Source organism: Hoplias malabaricus, chromosome 2 (genome assembly GCF_029633855.1).
Source record: "Hoplias malabaricus isolate fHopMal1 chromosome 2, fHopMal1.hap1, whole genome shotgun sequence".
Taxonomy (NCBI): domain Eukaryota; kingdom Metazoa; phylum Chordata; class Actinopteri; order Characiformes; family Erythrinidae; genus Hoplias; species Hoplias malabaricus.
The window spans coordinates 55,441,276-55,458,699 of record NC_089801.1 but is presented as its reverse complement, the minus strand read 5'-3'; the positions used below and the strand labels follow the sequence as shown (position 1 = coordinate 55,458,699).

The 17,424-nt window shown below is 41.6% G+C and overlaps 1 protein-coding gene across 1 annotated transcript in view; it reads right to left on the bottom strand.

Moving 5' to 3' along the window:
- The window catches only part of LOC136687410 (transmembrane channel-like protein 7), a 31,136-nt gene that overhangs the window by 2,817 nt on the left and 10,895 nt on the right, over window positions 1–17,424 (bottom strand). The window contains exons 8-15 of the mRNA XM_066661808.1: window positions 4,581–4,754; window positions 4,333–4,487; window positions 3,882–3,996; window positions 3,596–3,693; window positions 3,189–3,372; window positions 1,237–1,367; window positions 723–878; window positions 407–485 (exon numbers count right to left, since the gene is read on the bottom strand). Of these exons, the coding sequence (XP_066517905.1) occupies window positions 407–485; window positions 723–878; window positions 1,237–1,367; window positions 3,189–3,372; window positions 3,596–3,693; window positions 3,882–3,996; window positions 4,333–4,487; window positions 4,581–4,754 (1,092 nt within the window). The remainder of the gene's footprint in view (window positions 1–406; window positions 486–722; window positions 879–1,236; window positions 1,368–3,188; window positions 3,373–3,595; window positions 3,694–3,881; window positions 3,997–4,332; window positions 4,488–4,580; window positions 4,755–17,424) is intronic.

Below are 17,424 nucleotides of genomic sequence, written 5' to 3'. Positions count from 1 at the left end.
ATAGAGAGCGGTTAATAGCAGTAGTGAACGAGTGTGAGAGAGAGAGCAGTTAACAGCAATTAGTAAATGAGTGCAAGTGTGTGTATGTGTGATTGAGAGATAGAGAGAGAGCAGTTAGCAGTAGTGAATGAGTGTGATAGAGAGCAGTTAACAGCAGTAGTGTACGAGTGTGAGAGAGCAGTTACCATCAGTGGTGAACGAGTGCGAGTGTGTGTTTGTGAGTGAGAGATAGAGAGAGCAGTTAACAGCACTAGTGAACGAGTATGAGAGAGCAGTTAACAGCAGTAGTGAACAAATATGAGAGAGAGCAGTTAACAGTAGTAGTGAATGAGTGTGAGAGAGAGCAGTTAACAGCAGTAGTGAACGAGTGTGAGTGTGTGTGAGAGAGTGAGAGTTTGTTTCTCACCATGGCGAGTTGTTCTCTCAGCTGATCAATGACCTGTTTATGAGCTCCAGCCAACGCAATCACGTAGAACATCGCCAGACTGTAATACACACACAAACACAGAGGCATTCACTCTGGATCCCCATTAATGTGAATGTTTTCTGAACTTATTCTGAATGTGTCCTGTTCACACACAGAGACGGTCCGGACTGCATTAACATCACTGTCCTGATGGACAATCTTCATCCCATCATTTCATCCCTCACCCACCCCCATCGCTTCACCACTCACCCCCCCCCCCCATCCCTTCACCCCCCCCCCCCTTTGTGGTCCTCACCAGGTGATGACGAAGAAAGAGACCGCAAAGGCCTCAGAGGAGAGTGCGACCAGGAAGGCACTCAGTCCCTGGGGCAGCTGGGACACCGTTATCGGGACCACCTCCCAGGACGTACTAAAGCTCACAAAGGGACCACAAGCCATGGAGCTGTGGATCCTACACACACACAGAGAATCACACACACATAGACACACACACACACAGAGAAATACACACAGGCACAAAAACACACATAGACACACACAGAAACACATGCACACACACAAACACACACACACACCAACACAGAGAAAAACACACACACACATACACCACACACACACACACACAGTGAAACACACACACACCCGCACACAGAGAAAAACACACACATGCACACACACACACAAAGAGAGAGAGAGAAACACACACACAGACACAGATCTCGTCTGAGACTTTGAAGGTGTATAAATTATTCTGAACACAGTTTTATTGTGTGTGTGTGTGTGTGTGTGTGTGTGTTAGATTAACTTACAGTGCGATGCTAACAATAACAGGAACAGTGGCTAGTGCTAATCCGATGAGGAGGACAACGAGGAAGAAAAAGGTGGAGCTGCTTGCTCGGAACGGGCGAGACGCCGGGCGGCAGTTATTCACCAGAGTCACCTGCATTATAACACTTTTATTACTACAGAGCATTAATAATACCCCATAACAGTTACTGTGTTATAACACATCTACTACCACAGCCACATTAATTACCCTGCTTAACTTAAAAGTTCTTACACAAATGAAGCCTGTAACAATGACATTGTATGATATGACAATAATATCATTTATCACGGTTATATCACGGACAATATATAGACAATGTATTTAGTAGACAATCTATTGTGACAGATCTAGCACTTAGAATACTGCAGTGGGGAAACACTGCTCTCTCTGGTTTGTGTTCATTCAGAAGCACTGCATTTTTAAGCTGGAGCGGTATCTGTGAGTAAGAAGGGACTGTATCTTTTAAGGTGGAGAGGTGTGTGAGTAGGAAATGACTGTATCTTTTAAGGTGGAGCGGTGTCTGTGAGTAAGAAGGGACTGTATCTTTTAAGGTGGAGAGGTGTGTGAGTAGGAAGTGACTGTATCTTTTAAGGTGGAGCGGTGTGTGTGAGTAAGAAGCTACTGTATTTTTTAAGGTGAAACGATGTGTGTAAGAAGCTACTGTATCTTTTAATGTGGAGCGGTGTGTGTGAGTAAGAAGCAACTGTATTTTTTAAGGTGAAACGATGTGTGTAAGAAGCTACTGTATCTTTTAATGTGGAGCGGTGTGTGTGAGTAAGAAGCGACTGTATCTTTTAATGTGGAGCGGTGTGTGTGAGTAAGAAGCGACTGTATCTTTTAAGGTGGAGCGGTGTGTGTGTGAGTAAGAAGCGACTGTATCTTTTAATGTGGAGCGGTGTGTGTGAGTAAGAAGCGACTGTATATTTTAATGTGGAGCGGTGTGTGTGAGTAAGAAGCGACTGTATCTTTTAATGTGGAGCGGTGTGTGTGAGTAAGAAGCGACTGTATCTTTTAAGGTGGAGCGGTGTGTGTGAGTAAGAAGCGACTGTATCTTTTAATGTGGAGCGGTGTGTGTGAGTAAGAAGCAACTGTATATTTTAAGGTGGAGCGGTGTGTGTGAGTAAGAAGCGACTGTATCTTTTAATGTGGAGCGGTGTGTGTGAGTAAGAAGCGACTGTATCTTTTAAGGTGGAGCGGTGTGTGTGAGTAAGCGACTGTATCTTTTAAGGTGGAGCGGTGTGTGTGAGTAAGAAGCGACTGTATCTTTTAATGTGGAGCGGTGTGTGTGAGTAAGAAGCGACTGTATCTTTTAAGGTGGAGCGGTGTGTGTGAGTAAGAAACGAATGTATCTTTTAATGTGGAGCGGTGTGTGTGAGTAAGAAGCGACTGTATCTTTTAATGTGGAGCGGTGTGTGTGAGTAAGAAGCGACTGTATCTTTTAAGGTGGAGCGGTGTGTGTGAGTAAGAAACGAATGTATCTTTTAATGTGGAGCGGTGTGTGTGAGTAAGAAGCGACTGTATCTTTTAATGTGGAGCGGTGTGTGTGAGTAAGAAGCGACTGTATCTTTTAATGTGGAGCTGTGTGTGTGAAGTGTAAATTGTCTGTTTATTCACTGTTTGAATTCCCACAGAAACTCATGTGTAACTCAAGCTGTTTAGTTTTGTAGGACTTTCACACTTTCAGCTTTTGGAGTCTCTCCGTTGTCTCCAGATGGTGTTTCTCTGCCGTGAGCAGAGAGAGAGAAAGCCTAGCATACTGGACCCAGACACTTAGATTTTTTATCCATTTAAAGACAATGGGGCTTCGTAAACACATCAGAGCGGTTTCCAGCACAAACCGACTGCAGAGCAGCACATGGAGAGGAGACACACTCAGAGTTTTATACGCAGCCTTTTTAAGTTATTCTAATCAGCCGAGGCTAAAACTATGACCTTTTTGATGTAAAAGACTAAGAAGTATTTGATGGTGTTGATGGCAGGCATCAGGGGGCAGTAGAAGGTCCCGATCCAGCAGATGGTCTGACCATAGACGATCTCCAGCACGTTCTGAGGAATTGCAAACTCCTGCTGCCCCCACCACTTCACCAGCCTCAAGTCACAGTGCTTCACCAGGATCCTGAAACAACAAGAGTAAACTCATCACCACTTCACCAGCCCCAAGTCACAGTGCCTAAGATGACAATATACACTCAGCCATTCACTCATCACCACTTCACCAGCCTCCAGAAGAAGTGATCGTTAAAACAGTCAGCTTAGTGATTCACTCATCACCACTTCACCAGCACCCAATCTCAGCGATTCTCAGTGATTCACAGTGAAAGAATCTGCTCACGACTTACTTTCGGGGAAACTCAACGAATAGAGTCATGGAGGCGATGATGAGGAGATCAAAGATCATCAGTTTATACATCTCCTGTCCTACATGGGTCTCCCAGCACTAACAGACATTCAGAGAGAGAGAGAGAGAGAGAGAGAGAGAGAGAGAGAGAGGTGATGTGAGTATAAGTTCACTCTGATAGGTTGAATGTGTAATTGTCATTCAATGTCCAAACATTGGAGGAACTGAAACCTGTGTATGTCGCATTTAAATGATTAACATTAGCGCGTGTGTGTGTTTGTACAAACGGGGTAAATTCTGTGGTTGTATCCGCAGGGACACACATCATCTCCACAGGACGTGATCTGAGACCACAGAGAGAACAGAAGGACACCGATACTCGCCAAACGCATAAACACACACCTGCAGAGACACACACACACATACGCAAAAACATGGTTCATAAACACAAACCTGGCCTCTGAGAGAAATACAGAAAGCACACAGTGTGACCAAATTCATAAACACACAGTGACTGGGGAGACTGGATTAAAGACTTGAGAGTAGGCATGAGCGGTTAGATTGTAGGGACTAGGGAACTGACCTCATGAGAGTAAAGCGTATCTTGAAGGAGAAGGAGTAATAGGTGTAAGTGATAAGAGAGTACACAGTAGAGAGTAGGGATTAGGCCGTAAGAATGAGGGATGAGGGTGTAGGGTTTAGGGTGGAGGGATGAGAGTGTAGGCTTTGGGAACTGACCTCATCAGAGTGAAGCGTATCTCAAAGGCAGGGGAGTAATCCTCAAAGCTGATGATGATGCTGAAGATGACAGGAGTGATGAAGTTGGCGAGAGTGATGACAATGGAGGGAAGATACTCAATTATCAGCTTCATGATAAAGTAATCTTGTAGACCCTATATATAGACCATATAAATATATTATACACACATGTAATACACACACACACGCAATACACACACACACACACACACACAAAGAAAGAGTACCTGGGCCTGTTTCTGCTGGGAAAAGATGGTGGCACTGTAGATGCTGTAAAAACAACACCCCAACACAGCAATAACAAACAGATTCAGAGCGAAACGGAGAGAGTAAATACGACATTTCTCCCTCCGAGAACGCTCCGCCATCTTCTGTCTGATCCTCTCCTCTTCCAGATCTGTCTATCCACAGAAACAGAGAGAAAGAGAGAGAGAGAGAGAAATGTAAACCAAACTAATATTAGTTTTCTCTAAAGATTACCTAATTTTATTTTTATTCACAGAACAGTCACTCCAGCTGCAGTAACACACATCAGCCTCCAGAGGGAGGTTCACTGATCAAACACATCTTTACAAGTTTAGTTCAGGTTCACACAAGGGTCCTGGACTTTCATCTCAAATGGAGACACTCAGAGACCCAGAGATTGTCCAAACAGTCCTGTCCAGAATGTCCTATTCCTTTAAAAGATAATGAGCTGCTCACTGTTCACCTCAATCCCGAGTACACAGCAATGAGTTTAAAGGAGTAGAAGCTATGTTCTTTAGCCATTATCTTTTTTCTCCATTGTCATTGCCTCCGTTTCTATTCTGTGCTCTTATTTCTCTGCACTTGTTGTGTCTGTTTTGCTGCCTTTAAACTCGTCTTTGTGCTCTCACATAAACGCAGGTCCAGCGCTGTGATTGGACAGATTCAGACAAGGGGGCGGGGCCATTCTAAAGTAATGTTTACCCTCAGTAATTTTTACTCCACATTGTAAACGTTTATACTTTACCCCTCAGTAATGTTTACTCCACATTGTGAAAGTTCATAGTCTATGTTCACTTCACTGTGTAATTTTTCATAGTCTCTACCTAAGTGATGTGTATTTGGTACAAGTTATTTCCTTGTGGAAAAGTAAGCTATTTTCCTGTGCACATGATACATTATCTTTCTTAGAAATAAGTGTATTTATTTGTGTGCAAATGTGACTTTATACAGAATGTAATATTACTAGAAATCTCTGTTCAAGTATAGAGTGTAACGTTAGATTTGCCTGAGAGAGAAAGACACACAAGGCGTGTCCCATACCTCATCTTTCAGGTGTGCATTCCTCTTAGGTGTGTGTGGGAGAAAGGGAGTGAGAACCTCTTTTAACTGACTTAGTAGTACCTGAATTTTTATTTCTTTTACAGAATTGATTCACAGTTCTCATGGCTCAGTGAAACACATGCTGCATATGTGCAAAATTCAGCACCACTTTAGCAGTCACAATCTCCTCCTCTGCCTGTTACAACACAGTCAGCCTCAGGTGAAGTGCTCCCTCACAGTCACCAGCCCCACAAGTTTCCGCTGGGTATAAGCAACATCCCCACAGCCACCAGCACCCCAGGTACCACCTCCTTGAAGATGTGACAGAACATTACTGTTCCCAGCAGCCACCACATCTGTCTCTGCCTCACCAGGAAAAATGCCTCCCTCACGGCCATCACCAGCTCCGCCAGCAAAGAGGCCCTTCCTACATGCTACAGTGCCCCCACCTACGCTGTCCTGAAAGACTGAAAAATAACCTAGACACTTCTTCATTCATTCATTCATTATCTGTAACCGCTTATCCAATTCAGGGTCGCGGGGGGTCCAGAGCCTACCTGGAATCATTGGGCGCAAGGCGAGAATACACCCTGGAGGGGGAGCCAGTCCTTCACAGGGCAACACAGACACACACACATTCACTCACACACTCACACCTACGGACATTTTTGAGTCGCCAATCCACCTACCAACGTGTGTTTTTGGACTGTGGGAGCAAAAAGGAGCACCCGGAGGAAACCCACGCGGACACAGGGAGAACACACTAACTCCTCACAGACAGTCACCCGGAGCGGGAATCGAACCCACAACCTCCAGGCCCCTGGAGCTGTGTGACTGCGACACTACCTGCTGCGCCACAGTGCCGCCCCCTGCCGAGACTTCTTCCCTTATCTAAGGGCTTCAACCAGCTCAGACACCAGGGCCACAGCTCAGTTCCACCTCTACATATACACCTCTTGACGTGTTCAAACTTTAATTTTCTGTACAAATTGAACAAACTCTGTGTCAATATATACACAGGCTGCAAAAAGCATGTAATGGGGCAAGAAATACAAATGGATAAACTTGGAGGTAGGCAGAGTTTATAAGCCCATTGGGAAAAATTGATAGCGTCAGGGATTACTGGAGACAACATCACCTCTTTATGTTGTCTCAGCCATCACAGATCATGGCACAGAACAGATACAGAGCAATATCCTGAAGTCCTCATCTTAGTGACCCTGATGAAGATGTCCATAATAACAGAAAAAATGCACAGACCAGCACGATCGACTCTTCCAGCTAAAACCCTTGAGGGACACAATCAGGAACACCTGCAAATCATTTTATCATCCCCACAGTGTCCTGCTAGTGGATGAAAGACTAGTTGCCACCAGGATTAAAATTGGGATGAGCCAGTATATAAAGGCAAAAGCCAAAAAAAGTGGGTGTTCAAGCTGTTTGTCCTGGCTACACAGTAGACTCATCCACACTAGCAATGAACAAGGACATGGCCTGTCCAATAATGCTGATATGTTTTAGCTTTTACACAGTAAAGCATATACTAAGGGACAAACAATAACACTGTAAAATGAACATTTAGCTACTATTGGACAGACCATGCATATTTTGCCTTTTTTTTTAGCATTTACTAACTGACCCAATGAATATATATATATACATAGTAAATATTGCTAATGGACACACAATTAACTTTTATACAGTAAAGTAAGTTTAATTAATGGGTAATTTTGTCAAAGTTGAATGAATATATTGTCAAGTAGAGTGATAAATGGCACTTTTACTAAAAAAATGATTTTATAAAATATTATTTTAAAAATTTATTACACATTTACATAGCATTTAATTCATACAGTCTCCATATTTGTGACACAAAGACCCTGGTAAACCCACTCCAATCACAAAAACTATTTTTCCAAATAAGTAAAGGCATGTTTTGACAAGAAATATGAAGAATTTCTAAAATCTGAATTGAATTCAAGGTTTGGGACAGTTTTTTTTTCTTAAGCAGTGTTTAAGATCACAAGGGCCTTATTTATAGATAGAGCTGGGATTGTTCTGAAAATTTTGAAATAAAACTTGTGGGTATTAAAGGCAAATGTCAGAAAATATGCAAAAGTCTAGAAAATGTTCTTAGACCCTTTGGGGTTAATGTAATAGAATTAATTGTGTTGATTTAACTCCTTTTATTTACGTTGGTCCAAGTTATTTTAGACCAGTGTAACTGAAAGGAGTTAAATTAACATGGTTATTCTATTACATTAATTTTAGTGCAGTAAGTTGGACCAACACAAGAAAATAAGTTAAACCAACACATTAGGTTTAGATCAACTTTAAGTAACATAAGTTAAATAAGTTTTGTTAACCCTAATAAATCATGCATTAATCAGTTAAGCTGGAATTTTAAGAACAAAAAGTTAATCCAACTGAAGTACACTACATTTGTTCCTTAAAATAACCTTACTGTCACGCCCTGGCCCTGTCCTGCCTGTTGTTCCCACCACGTGCTTGTTCCTCCTTTGTAGTCCTGCCCCCTCGTTATCTGTTCCAGGTGTCCCTTGTCTGTGTTGTGTTGTTCCTTTGTTGGACATTTGTTTCAATGTCTCTAGTCTGTCTTGTCTATTCCTTGATTTGCTTCTCTGATTTGTTTGTCAGTCTGGTTAGTCTGTTCCTTCCTTGTACTTCTCTCATTGTCTGTCAGTACCATTTAGTCTGTTTAGCTCTCTGTGTTCAAGTTTGGTCTGTTTAGCTCTCTGTGTTCTAGTTTAGTCTGTTTAGTTCTCCGTGTTCTAGTTTAGTCTGTTTAGCTCTCCGTGTTCTAGTTTAGTCTGTTTAGCTCTGTGTTCAAGTTTAGTCTGTTTAGCTCTCCGTGTTCTAGTTTAGTCTGTTTAGCTCTGTGTTCAAGTTTAGTCTGTTTAGCTCTCCGTGTTCTAGTTTAGTCTGTTTAGCTCTCCGTGTTCTAGTTTAGTCTGTTTAGCTCTGTGTTCAAGTTTAGTCTGTTTAGCTCTCCGTGTTCTAGTTTAGTCTGTTTAGCTCTCCGTGTTCTAGTTTAGTCTGTTTAGCTCTGTGTTCAAGTTTAGTCTGTTTAGCTCTGTGTTCAAGTTTAGTCTGTTTAGCTCTCCGTGTTCTAGTTTAGTCTGTTTAGCTCTCTGTGTTCTAGTTTGGTCTGTTTAGCTCTCCGTGTTCTAGTTTAGTCTGTTTAGCTCTCCGTGTTCTAGTTTAGTCTGTTTAGCTCTCCGTGTTCTAGTTTAGTCTGTTTAGCTCTCCGTGTTCAAGTTTGGTCTGTTTAGCTCTCCGTGTTCTAGTTTAGTCTGTTTAGCTCTCCGTGTTCTAGTTTAGTCTGTTTAGCTCTCCGTGTTCTAGTTTAGTCTGTTTAGTTCTAGTTTAGTCTGTTTAGCTCTCCGTGTTCTAGTTTGGTCTGTTTAGCTCTCCGTGTTCTAGTTTAGTCTGTTTAGTTCTAGTTTAGTCTGTTTAGCTCTCTGTGTTCTAGTTTGGTCTGTTTAGCTCTCTGTGTTCTAGTTTAGTCTGTTTAGCTCTCTGTGTTCTAGTTTAGTCTGTTTAGTTCTAGTTTAGTCTGTTTAGTTCTAGTTTAGTCTGTTTAGCTCTCCGTGTTCTAGTTTGGTCTGTTTAGCTCTCTGTGTTCTAGTTTAGTCTGTTTAGTTCTAGTTTAGTCTGTTTAGTTCTAGTTTAGTCTGTTTAGCTCTCCGTGTTCGAGTTTAGTCTGTTTAGCTCTGTGTTCTAGTTTAGTCTGTTGAGCTCTCTGTGTTCAAGTTTGGTCTGTTTAGCTCTCCGTGTTCTAGTTTAGTCTGTTTAGCTCTCCGTGTTCTAGTTTAGTCTGTTTAGCTCTCTGTGTTCAAGTTTGGTCTGTTTAGCTCTCCGTGTTCAAGTTTGGTCTGTTTAGCTCTCTGTGTTCTAGTTTAGTTTGTTTAGCTCTCCGTGTTCTAGTTTAGTCTGTTTAGTTCTAGTTTAGTCTGTTTAGCTCTCTGTGTTCTAGTTTGGTCTGTTTAGCTCTCTGTGTTCTAGTTTAGTCTGTTTAGCTCTCTGTGTTCTAGTTTAGTCTGTTTAGTTCTAGTTTAGTCTGTTTAGTTCTAGTTTAGTCTGTTTAGCTCTCCGTGTTCTAGTTTGGTCTGTTTAGCTCACCGTGTTCAAGTTTGGTCTGTTTAGCTCTCTGTGTTCAAGTTTGGTCTGTTTAGCTCTCCGTGATCTAGTTTAGTCTGTTTAGCTCTCTGTGTTCTAGTTTAGTCTGTTTAGCTCTCCGTGTTCTAGTTTGGTCTGTTTAGCTCTCCGTGTTCTAGTTTGGTCTGTTTAGCTCTCTGTGTTCTAGTTTAGTCTGTTTAGCTCTCCATGTTCTAGTTTGGTCTGTTTAGTTCTAGTTTAGTCTGTTTAGCTCTCCGTGTTCTAGTTTGGTCTGTTTAGCTCTCTGTGTTCAAGTTTAGCCTGTTTAGCTCTCCGTGTTCAAGTTTGGTCTGTTTAGCTCTCTGTGTTCTAGTTTAGTCTGTTTAGTTCTAGTTTAGTCTGTTTAGTTCTAGTTTAGTCTGTTTAGCTCTCCGTGTTCTAGTTTGGTCTGTTTAGCTCACCGTGTTCAAGTTTGGTCTGTTTAGCTCTCCGTGTTCAAGTTTGGTCTGTTTAGCTCTCCGTGATCTAGTTTAGTCTGTTTAGCTCTCTGTGTTCTAGTTTAGTCTGTTTAGCTCTCCGTGTTCTAGTTTAGTCTGTTTAGTTCTAGTTTAGTCTGTTTAGCTCTCCGTGTTCTAGTTTGGTCTGTTTAGCTCTCCGTGTTCTAGTTTGGTCTGTTTAGCTCTCTGTGTTCTAGTTTGGTCTGTTTAGTTCTAGTTTAGTCTGTTTAGCTCTCCGTGTTCTAGTTTGGTCTGTTTAGCTCTCCGTGTTCAAGTTTGGTCTGTTTAGCTCTCCGTGATCTAGTTTAGTCTGTTTAGCTCTCTGTGTTTTAGTTTAGTCTGTTTAGCTCTCCGTGTTCTAGTTTAGTCTGTTTAGTTCTAGTTTAGTCTGTTTAGTTCTAGTTTAGTCTGTTTAGCTCTCCGTGTTCTAGTTTGGTCTGTTTAGCTCTCCGTGTTCTAGTTTGGTCTGTTTAGCTCTGTGTTCAAGTTTAGTCTGTTTAGCTCTCTGTGTTCAAGTTTGGTCTGTTTAGTTCTAGTGTAGTCTGTTTAGCTCTAGTTTAGTCTGTTTAGCTCTCCATGTTCTAGTTTAGTCTGTTTAGCTCTCCGTGTTCAAGTTTGGTCTGTTTAGCTCTCTGTGTTCAAGTTTGGTCTGTTTAGCTCTCTGTGTTCAAGTTTGGTCTGTTTAGCTCTCTGTGTTCTAGTTTAGTCTGTTTAGCTCTCCGTGTTCTAGTTTAGTCTGTTTAGCTCTCCGTGTTCTAGTTTAGTCTGTTTAGCTCTCTGTGTTCTAGTTTAGTCTGTTTAGCTCTCCGTGTTCTAGGTTGGTCTGTTTAGCTCTCCATGTTCAAGTTTGGTCTGTTTAGCTCTCCGTGTTCTAGTTTAGTCTGTTTAGTTCTAGTTTAGTCTGTTTAGTTCTAGTTTGGTCTGTTTAGCTCTCCGTGTTCTAGTTTGGTCTGTTTAGCTCTCCGTGTTCAAGTTTAGCCTGTTTAGCTCTCCGTATTCAAGTTTGGTCTGTTTAGCTCTCCGTGATCTAGTTTAGTCTGTTTAGCTCTCTGTGTTCTAGTTTAGTCTGTTTAGCTCTCCGTGTTCTAGTTTAGTCTGTTTAGTTCTAGTTTAGTCTGTTTAGCTCTCCGTGTTCTAGTTTGGTCTGTTTAGCTCTCCGTGTTCTAGTTTGGTCTGTTTAGCTCTCTGTGTTCTAGTTTGGTCTGTTTAGTTCTAGTTTAGTCTGTTTAGCTCTCCGTGTTCTAGTTTGGTCTGTTTAGCTCTCCGTGTTCAAGTTTGGTCTGTTTAGCTCTCCGTGATCTAGTTTAGTCTGTTTAGCTCTCTGTGTTTTAGTTTAGTCTGTTTAGCTCTCCGTGTTCTAGTTTAGTCTGTTTAGTTCTAGTTTAGTCTGTTTAGTTCTAGTTTAGTCTGTTTAGCTCTCCGTGTTCTAGTTTGGTCTGTTTAGCTCTCCGTGTTCTAGTTTGGTCTGTTTAGCTCTGTGTTCAAGTTTAGTCTGTTTAGCTCTCTGTGTTCAAGTTTGGTCTGTTTAGTTCTAGTGTAGTCTGTTTAGCTCTAGTTTAGTCTGTTTAGCTCTCCATGTTCTAGTTTAGTCTGTTTAGCTCTCCGTGTTCAAGTTTGGTCTGTTTAGCTCTCTGTGTTCAAGTTTGGTCTGTTTAGCTCTCTGTGTTCAAGTTTGGTCTGTTTAGCTCTCTGTGTTCTAGTTTAGTCTGTTTAGCTCTCCGTGTTCTAGTTTAGTCTGTTTAGCTCTCCGTGTTCTAGTTTAGTCTGTTTAGCTCTCTGTGTTCTAGTTTAGTCTGTTTAGCTCTCCGTGTTCTAGGTTGGTCTGTTTAGCTCTCCATGTTCAAGTTTGGTCTGTTTAGCTCTCCGTGTTCTAGTTTAGTCTGTTTAGTTCTAGTTTAGTCTGTTTAGTTCTAGTTTGGTCTGTTTAGCTCTCCGTGTTCTAGTTTGGTCTGTTTAGCTCTCCGTGTTCAAGTTTAGCCTGTTTAGCTCTCCGTATTCAAGTTTGGTCTGTTTAGCTCTCTGTGTTCTAGTTTAGTCTGTTTAGCTCTCTGTGTTCTAGTTTAGTCTGTTTAGCTCTCCGTGTTCTAGTTTAGTCTGTTTAGTTCTAGTTTAGTCTGTTTAGCTCTCCGTGTTCTAGTTTGGTCTGTTTAGCTCTCCGTGTTCAAGTTTGGTCTGTTTAGCTCTCCGTGTTCAAGTTTGGTCTGTTTAGCTCTCCGTGATCTAGTTTAGTCTGTTTAGCTCTCTGTGTTCTAGTTTAGTCTGTTTAGTTCTAGTTTAGTCTGTTTAGTTCTAGTTTGGTCTGTTTAGCTCTCTGTGTTCTAGTTTAGTCTGTTTAGTTCTAGTTTAGTCTGTTTAGCTCTCCGTGTTCTAGTTTGGTCTGTTTAGCTCTCCGTGATCAAGTTTAGTCTGTTTAGTTCTAGTTTAGTCTGTTTAGCTCTCCGTGTTCTAGTTTGGTCTGTTTAGCTCTCCGTGTTCTAGTTTGGTCTGTTTAGCTCTCTGTGTTCAAGTTTAGCCTGTTTAGCTCTCCGTGTTCAAGTTTGGTCTGTTTAGCTCTCTGTGTTCTAGTTTAGTCTGTTTAGTTCTAGTTTAGTCTGTTTAGCTCTCCGTGTTCTAGTTTGGTCTGTTTAGCTCTCCGTGTTCAAGTTTGGTCTGTTTAGCTCTCCGTGTTCAAGTTTGGTCTGTTTAGCTCTCCGTGATCTAGTTTGGTCTGTTTAGCTCTCTGTGTTCTAGTTTAGTCTGTTTAGCTCTCCGTGTTCTAGTTTAGTCTGTTTAGTTCTAGTTTAGTCTGTTTAGCTCTCCGTGTTCTAGTTTGGTCTGTTTAGCTCTCCGTGTTCTAGTTTGGCCTGTTTAGCTCTCCGTGTTCTAGTTTGGTCTGTTTAGCTCTGTGTTCAAGTTTAGTCTGTTTAGCTCTCTGTGTTCAAGTTTGGTCTGTTTAGTTCTAGTTTAGTCTGTTTAGCTCTAGTTTAGTCTGTTTAGCTCTCCGTGTTCTAGTTTAGTCTGTTTAGCTCTCCGTGTTCAAGTTTGGTCTGTTTAGCTCTCTGTGTTCAAGTTTAGTCTGTTTAGCTCTCTGTGTTCAAGTTTGGTCTGTTTAGCTCTCTGTGTTCTAGTTTAGTCTGTTTAGCTCTCCGTGTTCTAGTTTAGTCTGTTTAGCTCTCCGTGTTCTAGTTTAGTCTGTTTAGCTCTCCGTGTTCTAGTTTAGTCTGTTTAGCTCTCCGTGTTCTAGTTTGGTCTGTTTAGCTCTCCATGTTCAAGTTTGGTCTGTTTAGCTCTCCGTGTTCTAGTTTAGTCTGTTTAGTTCTAGTTTAGTCTGTTTAGTTCTAGTTTGGTCTGTTTAGCTCTCCGTGTTCTAGTTTGGTCTGTTTAGCTCTCCGTGTTCAGGTTTAGCCTGTTTAGCTCTCCGTGTTCAGGTTTGGTCTGTTTAGCTCTCTGTGTTCTAGTTTAGTCTGTTTAGCTCTCTGTGTTCTAGTTTAGTCTGTTTAGCTATCCGTGTTCTAGTTTGGTCTGTTTAGCTCTCCGTGTTCAAGTTTGGTCTGTTTAGCTCTCCGTGATCTAGTTTGGTCTGTTTAGCTCTCTGTGTTCTAGTTTAGTCTGTTTAGCTCTCCGTGTTCTAGTTTAGTCTGTTTAGTTCTAGTTTAGTCTGTTTAGCTCTCCGTGTTCTAGTTTGGTCTGTTTAGCTCTCCGTGTTCGAGTTTGGTCCGTTTAGCTCTCCGTGTTCTAGTTTGGTCTGTTTAGCTCTGTGTTCAAGTTTAGTCTGTTTAGCTCTCTGTGTTCAAGTTTGGTCTGTTTAGTTCTAGTTTAGTCTGTTTAGCTCTAGTTTAGTCTGTTTAGCTCTCCGTGTTCTAGTTTAGTCTGTTTAGCTCTCCGTGTTCAAGTTTGGTCTGTTTAGCTCTCTGTGTTCAAGTTTAGTCTGTTTAGCTCTCTGTGTTCAAGTTTGGTCTGTTTAGCTCTCTGTGTTCTAGTTTAGTCTGTTTAGCTCTCCGTGTTCTAGTTTAGTCTGTTTAGCTCTCCGTGTTCTAGTTTAGTCTGTTTAGCTCTCTGTGTTCTAGTTTAGTCTGTTTAGCTCTCCGTGTTCTAGTTTGGTCTGTTTAGCTCTCCATGTTCAAGTTTGGTCTGTTTAGCTCTCCGTGTTCTAGTTTAGTCTGTTTAGCTCTCCGTGTTCTAGTTTGGTCTGTTTAGCTCTCCGTGTTCGAGTTTGGTCTGTTTAGCTCTCCGTGTTCTAGTTTGGTCTGTTTAGCTCTGTGTTCAAGTTTAGTCTGTTTAGCTCTCTGTGTTCAAGTTTGGTCTGTTTAGTTCTAGTTTAGTCTGTTTAGCTCTCTGTGTTCTAGTTTAGTCTGTTTAGCTCTCCGTGTTCTAGTTTAGTCTGTTTAGCTCTCTGTGTTCTAGTTTAGTCTGTTTAGCTCTCTGTGTTCTAGTTTAGTCTGTTTAGCTCTCCGTGTTCTAGTTTGGTCTGTTTAGCTCTCCATGTTCAAGTTTGGTCTGTTTAGCTCTCCGTGTTCTAGTTTAGTCTGTTTAGCTCTCCGTGTTCTAGTTTAGTCTGTTTAGCTCTCCGTGTTCTAGTTTGGTCTGTTTAGCTCTCCGTGTTCGAGTTTGGTCTGTTTAGCTCTCCGTGTTCTAGTTTGGTCTGTTTAGCTCTGTGTTCAAGTTTAGTCTGTTTAGCTCTCTGTGTTCAAGTTTGGTCTGTTTAGTTCTAGTTTAGTCTGTTTAGCTCTAGTTTAGTCTGTTTAGCTCTCCGTGTTCTAGTTTAGTCTGTTTAGCTCTCCGTGTTCAAGTTTGGTCTGTTTAGCTCTCCGTGTTCTAGTTTAGTCTGTTTAGCTCTCCGTGTTCAAGTTTAGTCTGTTTAGCTCTCCGTGTTCAAGTTTGGTCTGTTTAGCTCTCCGTGTTCTAGTTTAGTCTGTTTAGCTCTCCGTGTTCAAGTTTGGTCTGTTTAGCTCTCTGTGTTCTAGTTTAGTCTGTTTAGCTCTCCGTGTTCTAGTTTAGTCTGTTTAGCTCTCTGTGTTCTAGTTTAGTCTGTTTAGCTCTCCATGTTCAAGTTTGGTCTGTTTAGCTCTCCGTGTTCTAGTTTAGTCTGTTTAGTTCTACTTTAGTCTGTTTAGTTCTAGTTTGGTCTGTTTAGCTCTCCGTGTTCTAGTTTGGTCTGTTTAGCTCTCCGTGTTCAAGTTTAGCCTGTTTAGCTCTCCGTGTTCAAGTTTGGTCTGTTTAGCTCTCTGTGTTCTAGTTTAGTCTGTTTAGCTCTCTGTGTTCTAGTTTAGTCTGTTTAGCTCTCCGTGTTCTAGTTTAGTCTGTTTAGTTCTAGTTTAGTCTGTTTAGCTATCCGTGTTCTAGTTTGGTCTGTTTAGCTCTCCGTGTTCAAGTTTGGTCTGTTTAGCTCTCCGTGTTCAAGTTTGGTCTGTTTAGCTCTCCGTGATCTAGTTTAGTCTGTTTAGCTCTCTGTGTTCTAGTTTAGTCTGTTTAGCTCTCTGTGTTCTAGTTTAGTCTGTTTAGCTCTCTGTGTTCTAGTTTAGTCTGTTTAGCTCTCCGTGTTCTAGTTTAGTCTGTTTAGTTCTAGTTTAGTCTGTTTAGTTCTAGTTTAGTCTGTTTAGCTCTCCGTGTTCTAGTTTAGTCTGTTCAGTTCTAGTTTAGTCTGTTTAGTTTTAGTTTAGTCTGTTTAGCTCTCCGTGTTCAAGTTTGGTCTGTTTAGCTCTCCGTGATCTAGTTTAGTCTGTTTAGCTCTCCATGTTCTAGTTTAGTCTGTTTAGTTCTAGTTTAGTCTGTTTAGCTCTCCGTGTTCTAGTTTGGTCTGTTTAGCTCTCCGTGTTCAAGTTTGGTCTGTTTAGCTCTCCGTGTTCAAGTTTGGTCTGTTTAGCTCTCTGTGTTCAAGTTTGGTCTGTTTAGCTCTCTGTGTTCTAGTTTAGTCTGTTTAGCTCTCCGTGTTCTAGTTTGGTCTGTTTAGCTCTCCGTGTTCAAGTTTGGTCTGTTTAGCTCTCAGTGTTCTAGTTTGGTCTGTTTAGCTCTCCGTGTTCAAGTTTGGTCTGTTTAGCTCTCTGTGTTCAAGTTTGGTCTGTTTAGCTCTCTGTGTTCAAGTTTGGTCTGTTTAGCTCTCTGTGTTCTAGTTTAGTCTGTTTAGCTCTCCGTGTTCTAGTTTGGTCTGTTTAGCTCTCCGTGTTCAAGTTTGGTCTGTTTAGCTCTCCGTGTTCAAGTTTGGTCTGTTTAGCTCTCTGTGTTCAGGTTTAGTCTGTTTAGCTCTCCGTGTTCAAGTTTAGTCTGTTTAGCTCTCCGTGTTCAAGTTTAGTCTGTTTAGCTCTCCGTGTTCTAGTTTAGTCTGTTTAGTTCTAGTTTAGTCTGTTTAGTTCTAGTTTAGTCTGTTTAGCTCTCTGTGTTCAAGTTTGGTCTGTTTAGCTCTCCGTGTTCTAGTTTAGTCTGTTTAGTTCTAGTTTAGTCTGTTTAGTTCTAGTTTAGTCTGTTTAGCTCTCCGTGTTCAAGTTTGGTCTGTTTAGCTCTCCGTGTTCTAGTTTAGTCTGTTTAGCTCTCCGTGTTCTAGTTTAGTCTGTTTAGTTCTAGTTTAGTCTGTTTAGCTCTCCGTGTTCTAGTTTGGTCTGTTTAGCTCTCCGTGTTCTAATTTGGTCTGTTTAGCTCTCCATGTTCTAGTTTGGTCTGTTTAGCACTCCGTGTTAAAGTTTGGTCTGTTTAGCTCTCTGTGTTCAAGTTTGGTCTGTTTAGCTCTCTGTGTTCAAGTTTGGTCTGTTTAGCTCTCCGTGTTCTAGTTTAGTCTGTTTAGCTCTCCGTGTTCTAGTTTGGTCTGTTTATCTCTCTGTATTCAAGTTTGGTCTGTTTAGCTCTCTGTGTTCAAGTTTGGTCTGTTTAGCTCTCCGTGTTCTAGTTTAGTCTGTTTAGCTCTCCGTGTTCTAGTTTGGTCTGTTTAGCTCTCCGTGTTCTAGTTTAGTCTGTTTAGCTCTCTGTGTTCTAGTTTAGTCTGTTTAGCTCTCCGTGTTCAAGTTTAGCCTGTTTAGCTCTCCGTGTTCAAGTTTGGTCTGTTTAGCTCTCCGTGTTCAAGTTTGGTCTGTTTAGCTCTCCGTGTTCTAGTTTAGTCTGTTTAGTTCTAGTTTAGCCTGTTTAGCTCTCCGTGTTCTAGTTTGGTCTGTTTAGCTCTCCGTGTTCAAGTTTGGCCTGTTTAGCTCTCCGTGTTCAAGTTTGG